Genomic DNA, 14784 nt, shown 5'->3' on the forward strand with positions numbered 1-14784 from the left:
TTTGATCCATGAACATTTCTTTCGGTCTTCATTAATTGTTAGCAAGAACTTTTACAGTTTTCAGTGAGCAAGTCTTACACATATCTTATTTAATGAATTTCTTAGCATTTCATGTTTTGATGCAAATGTATCATTTTTTTTAAATTTCAATTTCCAATTGCTTTTTACTAATACATTTGTAAACAAAATTAACTTTGAGTTGTGTACATTGAAGTATCCCATGACGTCCCTAAACTCACTATGTTTCTAGCAACTTTTTGGTAAGTTCTTTTTTATTAAGTATGACTTAGTTATAGGTGTTTTTGGAGAAACCTTTATCAGGTTAGTTCATTGTCTTCCTAGTTTGCTATGAGATTTGATCAGGATGTTGAATTCTGTGAAAAACATTTTTTTTTGTATCTACTCACTCTATTTCTGTTTTTGTATGTTGAAGTAGTGAGTTTCTTTCATTGGCTAATTCCTGAATTTAAACCAACCTTGCATTCCTGGAGTAAATCTCACTTGGTCATAATACATTGTTGTTTGTATGTTGATATACCTGATTTGGTAATGTTTGGTTAAGGATTTTTATGTCCGTGTCCATTAGGGATATCGGTCTCTAGTTCTCTTTTCTCTTAAGATTCTTGTCTGACTTTGGTATCAGGATAATTCTGTGTAAAATTGGTTTTATTTCTTCTTTAATTATAGGTAATATTTACTAGTGAAGCTTCCCGGGTTTTGGGTGTTATTTGTGGAAGGTTTTTAACTATAAATTAAATTTATTTATAGATATGACTATTAGATATCTACCTCCTTTTTCTTGAGCGATCCTTGATAGTTTGTGTCTTTCAAGAAATGTATCTATTTAATCTAAGTTGTCAAATTCATTGGCACAAAGTTATTCCTAATATTTTGCTATTATGCTTTTAATTAAAGTAGAGTGTATAGTGATGGTTATCTTTTTATGGTTATTTGTAACTTGTGCCTTCTCTCTTCTACATCAGTCCTAGAGGCTCACCTACTGTTTTTTTTTTTTTTTCAAAGAGCTAGCTTTTGGTTTTACTGATTTTTTTTTTATCTGTTGTTTTTCTGTTTTGTATTTCACTGATTTGAGTTATCCTCCTTATTTCCTTCCTTCTTCATACTTTGGGTTTTTCTTGCCCTTCTTGTAATAGCTTCTTAAGGTGGGTGCTTAGATAGTTGATTGGTGACCTTCTTCCTTTTCTAATACAGTAATTTAATGCTACACACTTCTAAGTTTTGCTTTTATCTGTTATCTCACAAATTTTGATATGGTGTTTTTATATTCATATGTATATATTCTTTTTTTTTTTAATTTTTTTTTAACGTTTATTTATTTTTGAGACAGAGAGAGAGCATGAACAGGGGAGGGTCAGAGAGAGGGAGACACAGAATCTGAAACAGGCTCCAGGCTCCGAGCTGTCAGCACAGAGCCCGACGCAGGGCTCGAACTCATGGACCGCGAGATCATGACCTGAGCCGAAGTCGGACGCTTAACCGACTGAGCCACCCAGGCGCCCCTCATATGTATATATTCTTATTACTCTGGTGATTTCTTCTTTGACTCATGAGTTATTTAGACATATATCATTTAATTTTCAAATATTTGGGTTTTTTTTTCCAGATGTATGTGTGTTATTGTTTTCAATTTTCGTTTTGCTGTGGAAATAGAACATAACATGTGTTATTTTTATCTTATAACATCTACTGAAATTTGTATTATGACTAACAATATTGCCCCTTTTATTAAGTGTCAAATGTGCCCTCAAAATCAATATGTATTCTGCTATTTAGGGTGCAGAGTTCTGTAAATGTCAGTTAAGTCAAATTGATTAATAGTGGTATTAAAGTCTTCCATATTTCAAATCTCATTTCCTCTGCCCCCCCCCTTTCTTTTCCTTTTGAGACTATAATTTTCAGTGTTAGAATATTTGATGTAATTTCAGAATTCCAGGATAACCTATTTCATATTTTCCACTTTTGCACTTTTTTTTAAACTTTGGATGTTTTCCACTGACCTAGGTTTAAATTCACTAATTTTTTTCCTCTGTCTAACCTGCTGAGTAGCTTGTTTAAAGATTTATTCATCTCTTACATTGTGGTATTTGTTTTTATCATTTTGTCTTTCTTATAGTTTAATGGTTTTAATATTGCTTCTGAACCCGCCCCCCCCCCCCGTTTATGGATATTAATCATAATTATTGTAAAGTCCCTGTGGAAGAGCTCCCCTACCATAGTGATGTCGATATTTTTTTTTCTGGTCCTTTTTTCTTGCTTTTTTGTGTGTCTCGTAATATTTTACTGAGTATGGCCCTGGTGCATAAAAGGAAAGAAAAGTAGAGATTGCGGGAGGTTATACTTACTTCCAGTCCTTGTTATCTGCTTTTATGCCGAGGTCCTGGTCCCCCCAACCTCTGCCAGAGATGGGATTATTTATCTCCTTGTGGGGCTTTTAACTTTTTGTAACTAATTTCACTTAGTTGTCTGTGACTTCGACTTTCTAAGTGACTCAGAGAACAGTATGATTTTGTAGATGAACAGCCTCTCTTTTTTGTTGTTAGAATGGAGACGACATTCCTTCGTGTCTCTCTCCATTGTCAGCAGAAATGGAAATCTGTTCTTTTAATTGAAGTCTTCATATGTCCTCTGTGGCAGTTCTGTGTTGGTAGCAGCCACCGGTTGTGGAGATTCTGCTTGTCCTTCTTGTTCGGTGTGAAATGTCCCCTCGGTACATTATGAATTTCCCTGGTCTCTTTGGTGGGGCTGGGTTACCTGATCTAGACATGAGGGAAGGGAGGGCACAGCCACGGTCTCTGCCACTGTGAGCTAAGGAGTACCAATTGGTAAGTGATCCGTTTGGCATGGAGATAGCATGAGAAAGTGTCTCCCTTCTCGTGTCCCCAGATGCAAAGCCTGAAGTTTCCTGCAGGTGGGGTATGGTGACGGTGCAACAGTGTGCATGTTCAGCTCCCACGAAGGATCTGGGGCCATGGAGACCAGCATGGGGCTCACGCTGTGGGCTTTCTCCAGGAAGATGGAATTGGTCTTTACCACTGGGTCCTGTCCCCAAATCCTCAGACTCAGGTCACACAGTAGGGAAGCTCTACCAGCTTATCAAGGCTTAGATCACACTCTCCCAGTCTCACCCAGGGCCCCCTGCACAGGGATAAGCAACATAGCAGGCTAATCCAAACTGCCGTCTTCCCGGAAATCTCCCTAGACCACCCTTGGTCCTGCTTTTTATTATTTCTTAAAGATATTTTTTTTCAGAACAGTTTCGTAAGGATCTTCCATATGAGTCATATCACACCTCTGTCCACGGCACGTGTCATCGGTGGCATTTTCTCCTTGAACGCCGTACTCTGAGGAGAGCGGTGTTTTAATTCTGTGCTGTCTTACTGGCACCATCTGACTTATTTATTTAGACGACATTAAGTGATACTAACATGCACGTGTGTCTAGACTGCAGCGTGACTGTGCTTAGAAGAGAAACCTGCGATACTTGTATTCTCTTTGTACACTCACCGCAAGCAAAGTCTTCAAATGCCCTGTCCCTGGAACTTTCCTTGTTTACATTCATAGTAATTCCCTGGGAACACAAGGCTTCTATTTAGTCTCAGGAGAGGCGTCTACTCCTCTGCTGTTCCACTGTGATGTCTTTGAATAATTTATCAGCTACTTAACACTCATCAAATTTGGCTTTTTGTGTAGAAACGACCTGTAACAGTCTCTTACTCTCTCTCTCAGAGTCTGAAGCAGTGTCATTTTAAATAAATGTGCTTCTCTCCAAACAAGAATTTACACGTTGGGGGGAAACAATTCCGCGTATCCCACGACTGCCCTCTAGATGGTAAATACCCCTCACTTCTCTGTGCTAAGCTGCGTGAACTTGAACTCACTGTCTCCCCTTGTGTGTTTCTGTCGGCATCATCCTTCCTCCTTCTTGTTCTCCTCCAGGTGCTGGGGTTCCCCAGTTCCAACCAATCGCCCTGAATGGCCGAATTCAGGTTCTGAGCAACGGGTCCTTATTGATCAAGCACGTCGTGGAGGAAGACAGCGGCTACTACCTGTGCAAGGTCAGCAACGATGTGGGTGCAGACGTCAGCAAGTCCATGTACCTCACGGTGAAAAGTAAGGAAGAAGAATGCTTTGTTTTACCTAAATAGGTCTTTCTGTGCTTAAAGTTGCCATTGTCTCCGCACACCTCTGTTTAAAACAAAACAAAACAAAAAACAAAATGGTGGTTGGCTGCAGCTGAGGTTTGAGGTTTTGCTCGCCTGGGACACGACCGAAGAGGAGGGCAGAAATCCAGCCGGTTGCAATAGGCTGACCGTGTGCCCGGTGTCTGGGGCCACATGCTCGTGTGCCTTGGGTTCCCTTGGCCGTGCAGACCTAGCAGGTGAGTGGGCCTCTGCCTTTAGTGCCCACATTTCTATTCTGTTGATTTTACTGCGGAAAAGCCCAGCGTATGGTCTTGTGTGTGCTCTTTTCAGACAGTCTGTTTCCACGCATTTTATGATTTACAAGCTGGCTTGTCCCTAGGTTTCCTTTTAGAGATCCTTATGAAATCAAGCAGCCGGAAACCTCATTACCAAAGACACACAACTACAAGACAGGAACATGTAACACCCTGCCTAGGGTCCATGTTGCTGACCCATTTTATAGGAGAGGGCAACTTATAATGAGATTATTTTTCTACTTTGGTAAGTAAACCACCAAAGGAAGGACGTAAAACGGGCCAACTTTTGTAAAGTTGCTGCTTTTTAGCAAATGGTTGGGCGCCTAGTTTACAGCGAATTACTTATGTCTTTGTCCATTTGTGCGATTTTCTGTTAGATAAATTGTGATCTCTTCCAGATAAGGCTTTGATCGGCCTTTCTCTTTTTTATTTTAATTGTGTTCTCGGTAGGCTGGAAAAGACCTCTACTGTATCGCTCATTAGAGGGATTGAATTTAAAAGTGAATCTCAGTGGGTCTTATGTATATGTGTGTGTGAGAGAGAGAGATTTAAGCTGACTGCACAAATGCTAGTATCCGCCCTATTTCACTCAGAATTTATTCTAGTCCGTTATTTCCAACGTAACGCTGAAAATATCAAGCTATTTATTTGCTGTACTTTTATATCATGAAAAAATTACAGTTTGAAATAGGGTTGCTTTAAAACGTGTTTTGTAGATATCCAATACGTAAATTTGATTCTAAATTTTATACTCTGGAGGAACTGATTTGCAAGAATCTGAAGACAAATTGTCGTTTCATATAAATCCAAAGTTGAAAGGCTAACTTAAAAAACTATAAATTGATGATATTTGAAGGAAACCCAAGAGCTGAAGACCAGTGTTGGCCAATATTGATCCATCTTTCCCCAATAAAAGAAATATATTTTTTAATTTGATTATATTTAATAGAATATGAATATGTTTGATTCTAAATTTGGTTATATTTTGCCACTTTGAAATATTTTAAAATTATAAAAATTCCGCAAGTCTATATCTATGCTATAATAGATACAGGGCCCTGTGAAGGATGTGAATACTTCATCCACGGACTTATGTTTGGGAAGAGGAGATAACAAGGAAGTATATAGAGCTTACTAATATTAATGCAAGATGGAGAGTAATATAATATGTGCCATAGTTGTACCTTTCAGAGGAGGATATAACTTTCATTTTGCGGGGACTAAGGAGCATTTTATGGAGAAAAAGTCTTTTAAGTGGGTGGAATTTAAAAATACAAAAGCTGGTTTTCCCCAGATTTCCTCTCTACACACCTTTGATGCTCTTAGTGTGGGGCATGGGAGAGGACCACGGAGATGTCTTTCTGCCCTTAGCGACCTTTCTTTCTTGTGGGTTGATGGGGAATGGGTGTATACAACTGCCATCCAGTGGAATACACTGGAAAAGAGTTCCAAACACAAAGGCGCGCAGACGAGGGCGTGATTTACATTTGTGTGTAGGACCAGCGACTGCACAGTGACAACACATGGGTTTAAGTTCAGTCTTAGACGATGCAGTGGGTATCAACAGGTCCAATCCTTGAGGGTGGATAGGGGCGCTTGAGGAAGAGGGAACAGAGAGCAGAGAGAAGAAATTAAAACTCCCGAGGCAGGAGGTAACTCTGTCCGCGTGTTGTACCCTGTACATGGAGGGGGTTAGACAGGGAAACGTTTAATAAAGGTGAGCAAATGTCAAACAGAGATGGTTCTTAGAGGTGGCCAAGTTTAGATTCTGTCAAACCATACAAACTATTAGCAGACAGATGCTTTTAGGTAACAGTTAATTCTACCAGTTTTTAACCCTTGGTGGGTTTATAAATGTGTTCAGTTTCAAGTGTCTGGTATATTTAACCTTTTAAAATCATACTATTTGAATTCTGGAAAGTAAAAAGAATAATTTAAGAAAGCTATAGAAACACAAAGACAGGAGATATACAACAAATAGAGGTATTACTCAAATGATACCATTAAAAAAAAGAAACAGTAACAACAAACAGGGATAACTTCGCTTTTTCTGTGTGTATTTGTGTGACCAGACTGCTTAGTGGATTAAAACGGACTCGTGGAGGCAGCACACAGCAATGCAAATCTGCTGCTTGGTGTTATCTATTTTACCATGAAAATAGGGAGGAAGGGGGCGCCTGGGTGGCTCAGTCAGTTGAGCATCAGACTTTGGCTCAGGTCATGATGTCACGGTTTGTGAGTTCGAGCCCCGTGTCAGGCTCTCTGCTGTCAGCACAGAGCCCGCTTAGGAACCTCTGTCCCCCCTCTCTCTGCACTCCCCCTGCTCGCTCTCTTTCTCTTAAAGATAAAAAAATAAACGTTAAAAAAAAAGGAAAGAAAATAGGAAGTTGAGCACAGAGCACACCCTGGCTGACTTTATGCCCCTATGAACAGTAACATGTTTTATTGTTACTTCTGTAGAGGACAGAAGGGGAGCACTAAGCTGTAGACACACACCCACATGCACATGTGCAGTTACAGTGTGTGCACGGCAAACCCAGATGCCTTCCAGGTAGAGGCAAGAAGAGAAAGAACCATCATCCCATTCTCTTTTATTTTAATCTCTTAACATGGCCCTAAAAATGGCATGCACCCACACCCATGTACACACACACACACACACACACACACACACACACTGCATTCCATACAAACACAGAAAAATCATCCCAAATGAACTAAAGCTACCTATTCAAACTGCAGCCAGGAGAGGAATGAGAGCATAACAGGGGCACTACTGGCCAATCCCTGGGAAAACCATTGCATGGTATCACCAAAAAAAAGGAACAAAGCGTCCTCCCCTTCTCCCCCAAACAGTTGGTTCCAATATTTCACACACTAAAGAATTTCTCTGTATTGTTGGAATTGATTCCATAAAAGTGGTAACAAGTTTCCTTTGATGTGGTAACCGCTATTTTGACAACCTTCAATCAGTTCTGTCCCCTAAATGAAGACCGTCTTGGGGAAAAACAAGGAATCCTACATTCTGGGTCAAAATTAGGAAAGTCCTCAAAGCCTGTGTGCCGTGGACGTGGAGGGCTGAAGTGTCATGTAATTAACAGGGAGCCCAGGGTAGGGTGAAGAGCCCCCCTGCCCCGAGGTTGCAGCCCAAACAATCTGGTCTTTCTGGTTCTCCACTTCTCATTAGTGATCTCAAATTGCTTTAGTTCTCTGACCCTGTAAAATAAGAAGAATCACACCTTTCATGGGGAGGGGGGGGTATGAAAATTAAATGGGATAATGTATGTGAAGATACACTGTAAATCAGAAAGCACTCTATGTACGGATCTGGCACATACACATAGCAGGTGATCCTGTTGGTTAGAGACAAAGAAATCGTAGATGCTGATGGTGCTGCACACTGGAATTCTTCCAGAAAATCATTCTGAACAGGAAAATTAAAAGGTTGTAGGGTAGGAAGAGGAAGAGGAAACATGACTTCTGAGATCCAGGCAGGGGGTGCTTTCACTGTCCCTGTGATGGTGACCCATGGGGGTGGTGCCTTTGGAAACTCTTATTCCTGACTCCAGCTGTTTATGAATCATCAATAAAATGTTTGGGGATTTCAAACTGAAAAAAAAATTGTTTGGGTAGAAAGGAAATTTCACGGCTTTAAATAAAAATTTTACGTACTCTCTCATTTTTATAATTCATATTTTTAAAAAGTGGGCTGCAAATATTTCTAAATGTAATAGGACAGAACTTTCTGCCCGATCAAGCAATGTCAGGAAATTAAGGCGGCTTCTTGGACAATAGTCTGGATTCCCAGGACGGCTGGTGCTGGTTTTATACACATTTGAAGGACCTGAACTCTCCCAACAGCGCCGGTTGCCAGGGGCTCACTGGGGACGCGAGAACCTTGCACTGGCTGAGCGAGCCTCTTGTCTGGGAAGTTCTTTCACTCGGGTGCTTTCAAAAACCACTACTGCACTAGCAGAGCAATTTGATGGTGAACCCCCACCCCCACCCCACCACACACACACACACACACACACACACACACACACACACACACACACACACATGCGTTTTTGACATCAGACACATGGAGGCTGTGAGCAGAGATGAGGCAACCAAGCTTGGATGAACCGTCAGGGACAGCGACCAGTGGGATAGAAAAATAACCCTTCAAATCCTTCAGGTTTGTTGGTCTTGCTGTTTCTGGAACCACATTATTCATTATTATCCCAATCATAGCTTAGCTTTTACCAAAACGCGTGCCTGGAATAGGGACCCGAAACATCAAATGTTGTTGAGGACTTCGGCAGAAAAGACAGAGGGACCGGGCTGTCCTTTCCATCAGACTCTACTTTCTAAACTTTCTGTTTGGCCTCTGGTGACAACGCTGCACCCTCACCCCAGGCCCACGGGGGCGCTGCAGAGCGTCTCCATCCCCAGACCTTGTGCGAGCTGGGAGATCTGGTTGGTTGTAGTAAGAAAAGAGCTGCCCCAGACCGCTGGATCTCTCAAGGGGATGAGTCGTTGTCCCGAATGTTTCTCCCAGGTGCCAGAATTACGTCCTCCCCTCCCCACTTTCTGCCTCTGGGCCCGCATGCTCCCTGGAACTGATCTCTGTGTGGATCTGAGGCCCCGATGCGCAAACAGCTCCTGTTTTGTCACTGCATGCAGGATGAAAGAACGTCCCTTACCAAACAGGAGCAGGGTGCTGCCCGGAGAGGTGGTTGCTCTCCGGATCCAGTGATGCCACTGCCTCTCAGAGCCAACCCGCAGGATGTGGTGGGGCCTTGGTCCCCAAGCCTCCCTCGGGCTCAGCCCAGGCAGGTCCCTGGGTATCATGCACACATCTCTTTTTCCTCCAGGATTCGGGCACATAGGCCTTGCAGCTCATGTACACTCACTGTCAGCTTTGGTCAGTCTCCTGGACGTTGGCCATGATATTTCTGGATAGACCTTGGTGATGTGATAGGATCTCAGGCCACTCAAGTCCTGCCTTTGCTGGGGAGGATATGTTGGGGGTGGCGTTCAAGAATCTACCGCCATCTCCGAGAATCCATTCAACTTCTGTGACTTCCTACCCTCACACTGTGTCCCCACAGATCTTTACCCTACACATCGTTAGCTAAATAAAAATCCCCTCTAGTCTTTGCGATGGCTCTGTGAGACTCCTAAAAGAAGGAGCAGGGCCCCCAGCTGGCCCTCTGTGAGGCTGTGATGGCCTTAATAATTCCTATAAAATGTTTTCCAGGCCCTTCCCAGTCACTTTGACAGGACACCCTTTTCTCTAAAAGCAAAACAAGGTTTGTTTTCAGGCTGCTTTGTTCTTAACAGAGCAAGAGAGGACAGTTTTGAATATATAGAATTACTAAATTATAATTTTTTTGTTTCCTAACCTGCCAAGATAGCTGAGTGGGTCCAATGCTGTTTTCCCTGATATTTTAATTCGGGAGCTTCTAAATTTTTTTTTCAACATTTATTCACTTTTGAGAGACAGAGAGAGGCAGAGCATGAGCAGGGGAGGGGGAGAGAGAGTGAGACACAGAATTGTAAGCAGGCTCCAGGCTCCGAGCTGTTTGTTAGCACAGAGCCCGATGTGGGGCTCGAACTCACAAACCACGAGATCATGACCTGAGCTAAAGTCAGACGCTCAACCGACTGAGTCACCCAGGTGCCCCTTAACTCAGGAGCTTCTAAATCACACTTTGACTCATGGGCCCCTGTAGGCAGATCCCATGAGGTTCTGGGACCCCTTGATATCAGGTGCAAACGTGTGTTTTTTTGCTGAGGGGAAACACTGTGGCCTTCGTGATTCCCTCAAAGGGATGCATGATGCAAGAAGATCAAGAACCACTGTTCTGGAAAAATCACACCCTGGATGGCCTTGTGTATTTTCCTTGCAGTGTCTCTTGGAACATTGGACTGGAAGCAGCCAGGCACACAATGAGAGGGTAGAAGGGGCTAAGGACGAGTAAGCAGCCCTGAGTCAGGCACACAATGAGAGGGTAGAAGGGGCTAAGGACGAGTAAGCAGCCCTGAGTCAGGCAGCAGCCTGGGTTCTGTTGAAAACTAGGATTTTCTATTTCACTACCTTTGCTTCATGTCCACACTCTTACCGCGGCCTTACGCCACGTGTGATGTAAATGATTCAAAGCGATGTAACTCTGTGGTTGCCGGTCAGGCTCGAAGCTCACACAGCCTGGGCTCCCTCTCTCCAAGCCTCCGTAGATTAGAGTCACAGAAAATACATCTCTCGTGGGATCCCTATAAGGCTGGCATGACCCATCACTGAAGCACTCAGTAAAAATTCCTGACGTGGTTGTTGCAGAGCAATGGCGGCTACTGTTGTGGTTGATGTTAGGGCTGTTATTATAATTATCATCATCATTCCTGAATTACAGCTTATGACTCCCCCCAAACAAGCCACATTAGTGTCTGTTATAGAGTATGAGGTGTCCCTGACTCCAAAACATCCAGGTGACACATTTTCATGACTTTAGAGCCTGTCAGCCCCCACTCCGATGTATTCTACATGTATGCACACACTCCTATCCCTCACCCTTCCCTTTTCTGGTCCAGCTGTCAAAAATATCTACACTTTTCATGGGAATGCCTGGGTGCAGGAGCAGAGGATGGGAAGGGGCAGGGGAAAGTAAGAATGGAAAAGGGGGGCCACTTGTCAGCCAGTAGACGACGCTCCACGGCTGTAATTGCCAATGGTGGATGGCGGCTCCTTCCAGGGAGAGCGTCTTGTACTCCACATAAACATTCGCATTTCACTTCTTAAATGAGCCTGGAATTCTACCAGCTGAAAATTCTTTGGGGTTAATAAGGAATTTGTAAAATGGGAAGACTAAATCACTGTAATTTGTTGCCAGCTCCAATTTCAGCCTCGTCTCTCAGTGTTAAGTGTTGAATTGTGTGCCCCCAAAATTCATATATTGAAGTCCTGACCCCTAGTATCTTAGAATGTGACCTTATTTGGAAATGGCGTCCTTGCAGATGAAATTAGTTAAAATGAGATTTTATTAGAGTAAGGTGGCCTTTAATCTAATATGACTGATGTCCTTATAAAAAGGGAAATTTTGGAACTAGTCATGAGGGCACAGGGTCATGTGAAGACAGAGACAGAGACAGGATAATGCTGCCACCAGCAAAGGGAAGCTGGAAGAGAAAAAGAAGGATATTTCCCTAGAGTCTTCAGAGGGAGAACAATCCTACCAACACTTTGATTTCAGACTTGGGGCCTCCCGAGCTGTGATAGAATACATTTCTGTTGTTTTAGGCCACCCAGTTGGTGGTGCTTTGTTGTGGCAGGCCTGGAACACGAATGCACACAGTGATAACAGAGATCTTCTGTAGAGTCTTGTGTTTGAGAGAAGCACACTATAACTACATCACCTGCTCCAGCAGGTAAATCCTAATCTGTCTAAACCCATGGATACGAACTCTAGTCTGAAGAAACCACGAGCAGCCTATTCCCTTTGGACATAATTGGTTTAAAGATGGGCATGAGACCCAGTTTGGGCCAACAAAATGTAAGAAGAGACCTTCTGGAAAAGATTTCCTTATTCTTAATAGGCAACTGTGCCAGAGATGCTCATCTCTTTTGATTCTTGGCCCCGCCTGGAGGTGACACCTTGATCTGTGGCAGCCATTTTGGTATTGTTCCCAGGATACAACCAATATCTAGAAGAAGGTAGCATTAAGAAAAGAGGAAAAGTGGAGTTTTACCCCTACTGTACTGCATCTTGAATCCTCTGAACTCATAGTTGTAGAAGACTAATTACTCGGTTGCCTTTCTGTCTAAACCAATGTGGGTCAAGGCCTTCTTGTTTGCAACTGGAGACATCCCAGCACAATAGGTAAGGAGACAGCATCCTCAGAAATTCCTGGGACTTGATTCAGCCATGCTGCTCTCCTCAGCAGTCGGGCTGAAATAAACACCTCTGAGGGACTGGGGAGTTTTATTTGAGTTGAGGAACTATTATAGGGACTCATAAAGCCTGATGCTTTGGGTCGGGGTAGAACAGGTCTGAGGGAAGAATGGCATTGGAGGGTCAAGGACAGCATGCAGGTCTGGGGAACATCTGGTGTCCCCGGAGCAGGGAGGCCAGTACCTGGTGGAGGGAGACTGAGAAAAACAAACAGGATTTTTAAAAATGTTTCTCAGGATGGTACTCTTCTGAGGCGAGGTGAGTGTATTTTTCTCTTTTATTTAGTTGCTTCCTCTTCCTCCTCCTGTTTAGAGACTCCCTTCTACCCAGCAGCTGAGAAGTTATGTGTTGCCTCTTTGGGGTAATCTCAGCTCTTTAGGGGTTTCTTGGTTGATTAAGATCCTTCTTCCCCCACGGCCTTCTGTGGGTGTTGGCATCAGTCTTCTGAGTCCTCAGCTGTCACCCTCCACGCCGGCACCCACTGAGATGCCTTTATTCCCATCTGGCCCTGGGCCATGGGATCGCTGCCTAGCTGCCCCCTTCGGTCCTCTGGCTGTCCCTTGTCCTTTCTGCCCACTCGTCTGGTTGGCAGTATTGACTGGGCTCCTGCTAGCCTCCAGGACTGTTCTAGACACTGCACATCAGATGAACAAGACAGAACTAGTTTACATCTCCATGGGGAGAATGACATGTGCATCGGTGTTTAGCATAAAGCCTGGCAGAGAACAGAATGAAGGAAATGGGTTGTGTGTGTGCTTGGAGAGAACATTCCAGATGATGGAGTAGCAAGTGCAAAGGCTCGAGGTAGAAATTGGTTATGTTTGCAGAGCAGCAAGGAGACCATGTGCTTGGAGTACAAGGTACATGGCGGGGCCAAGAGACCTGGGCAGGGGCTGGATCCACAGTCAAACTTTGAACTTTATTTCAATGATGATGAGACACCATTGGAGGATTTTGAGCGGAGGAAAAGTATCATGACAATAATACTCTCATTCTGACACCCACACTCAAAATTCTATATTACATCTGACTTATGGGAGGAGCGCAGAGAGGCAGGAGAGCCAGCCAGAAGAGCAGGTGGCAGTCTTGTGACAGTCCCAGGAGACTGGGGGTTTGCGTCTGTCTCTGGGTCTCAGGGATTCTGCTTCCCATGGCCTGTGGTTAGAAAGGCCACCTTTTAGAAACCCAAAGAGATCCCTCCGGCCCCCATGCTGAGCTGGTGGAGCCCAGAGCTCCTTGATGGGACCGTCACCAGTGGCCAACTCCTTCAGCTCCACCACCACCCATTTTCCTAGTGCACTAATCTCTGCAATCCTTCTAGCAATGGGGCTTTAATTTCTGGTTTGCTATGCTGATAAGAAGAGGCAGTTCTCCCGGCGTCCACTTGGCCTTTCCTATCATAATAGCCCTCACTCAGCAGTTTGAGAACCATGTGGGCATTCTGCCAGTTACCAAGTGACACATTCTGGAACGGGGAAAATAACCACAGGATAGGTTTGAAGATTCATTGGGTCCACTGGAAACCAGACCTATGCCAGAATGTATTGCCCCCTGACCTATAGAAGCCCCTGACTGGGGGACCAGGGTAGTGTTTTGGTTCTCCAAGAATTAGAGTCAGGTCAGGGTTACCACCCCCATGCTTGATGGGTCATTTTTCTCTGGCCGCTTTTAAGATTTTCTTTCTCTTGGGATTTCAGAGTTTGACCGTAATGTACCTATATGTCGTCTCCTTTGTACTTATGTTGGTTTGGATGGAGGAGCTGGTAAGATCTTTAAACCTGAGAAGTTTTCAACCATTAGTTCTTCACATGATTTTGTTGTCGTCGTTTTATTCTCTCTTAGGTCTCATTCTAGGACACGTATGCTAGTCCATTGGATACGGCCCCAGGACTAAGGTTTCTGATACTTCTGACACATTTTTCTTCAGTCTTTTCCCTCTGTCATCAAACTGCCTATTTTTAAATCTATTTTTATCATTACTGACACTTTCTCCAGCTGTCTCCAGTGTGCATTAAGCTCATGCACTGAAGTTTTCATTTTAGTTAGTGTACTCTTCAGTTCAAGGATTTTATTTGGTTCCTTTTTTATATTCTCTATTTTTTTGCTCAATTTACAATCTGTCTACTCATTATGCACATGCATTAAGTTACAGCATCAGCCATATTTACAACAGCTGCTCCAATCCTTGTTTGCTATTTGCAACATCTGAGTGCTTTTATGGTCAGTTTCTATTGATGGCTTCTGTTTCATAGAGAACACATTTTACCTGTGATTTTCCATGTCTGGAAGTTTTTAAAAATCATGTACTTGATAAGTGATACATTGAAGAGACTCTGGATTCTGTTATGTTCCTCCGAAGACTGACTTTTGTCCTAGCTGGCTTTCAGCTAGCTG

General features: G+C 43.4%; 1 protein-coding gene across 2 annotated transcripts in view; it reads left to right on the top strand.

The window, feature by feature from the left end:
• The window catches only part of DSCAM (DS cell adhesion molecule), a 699778-nt gene that overhangs the window by 523967 nt on the left and 161027 nt on the right, over positions 1-14784 (top strand). For both annotated transcript variants that reach the window (XM_053903059.1, XM_053903060.1), the window contains exon 11: positions 3958-4131. In XM_053903059.1, coding sequence (XP_053759034.1) covers positions 3958-4131 — 174 coding nt within the window. The remainder of the gene's footprint in view (positions 1-3957; positions 4132-14784) is intronic.

The sequence above is a fragment of the Panthera pardus genome, unplaced genomic scaffold (genome assembly GCF_024362965.1).
Source record: "Panthera pardus isolate Hobbes unplaced genomic scaffold, ASM2436296v1 HiC_scaffold_16, whole genome shotgun sequence".
In the NCBI taxonomy this organism is placed as follows: Eukaryota; Metazoa; Chordata; class Mammalia; order Carnivora; family Felidae; genus Panthera; species Panthera pardus.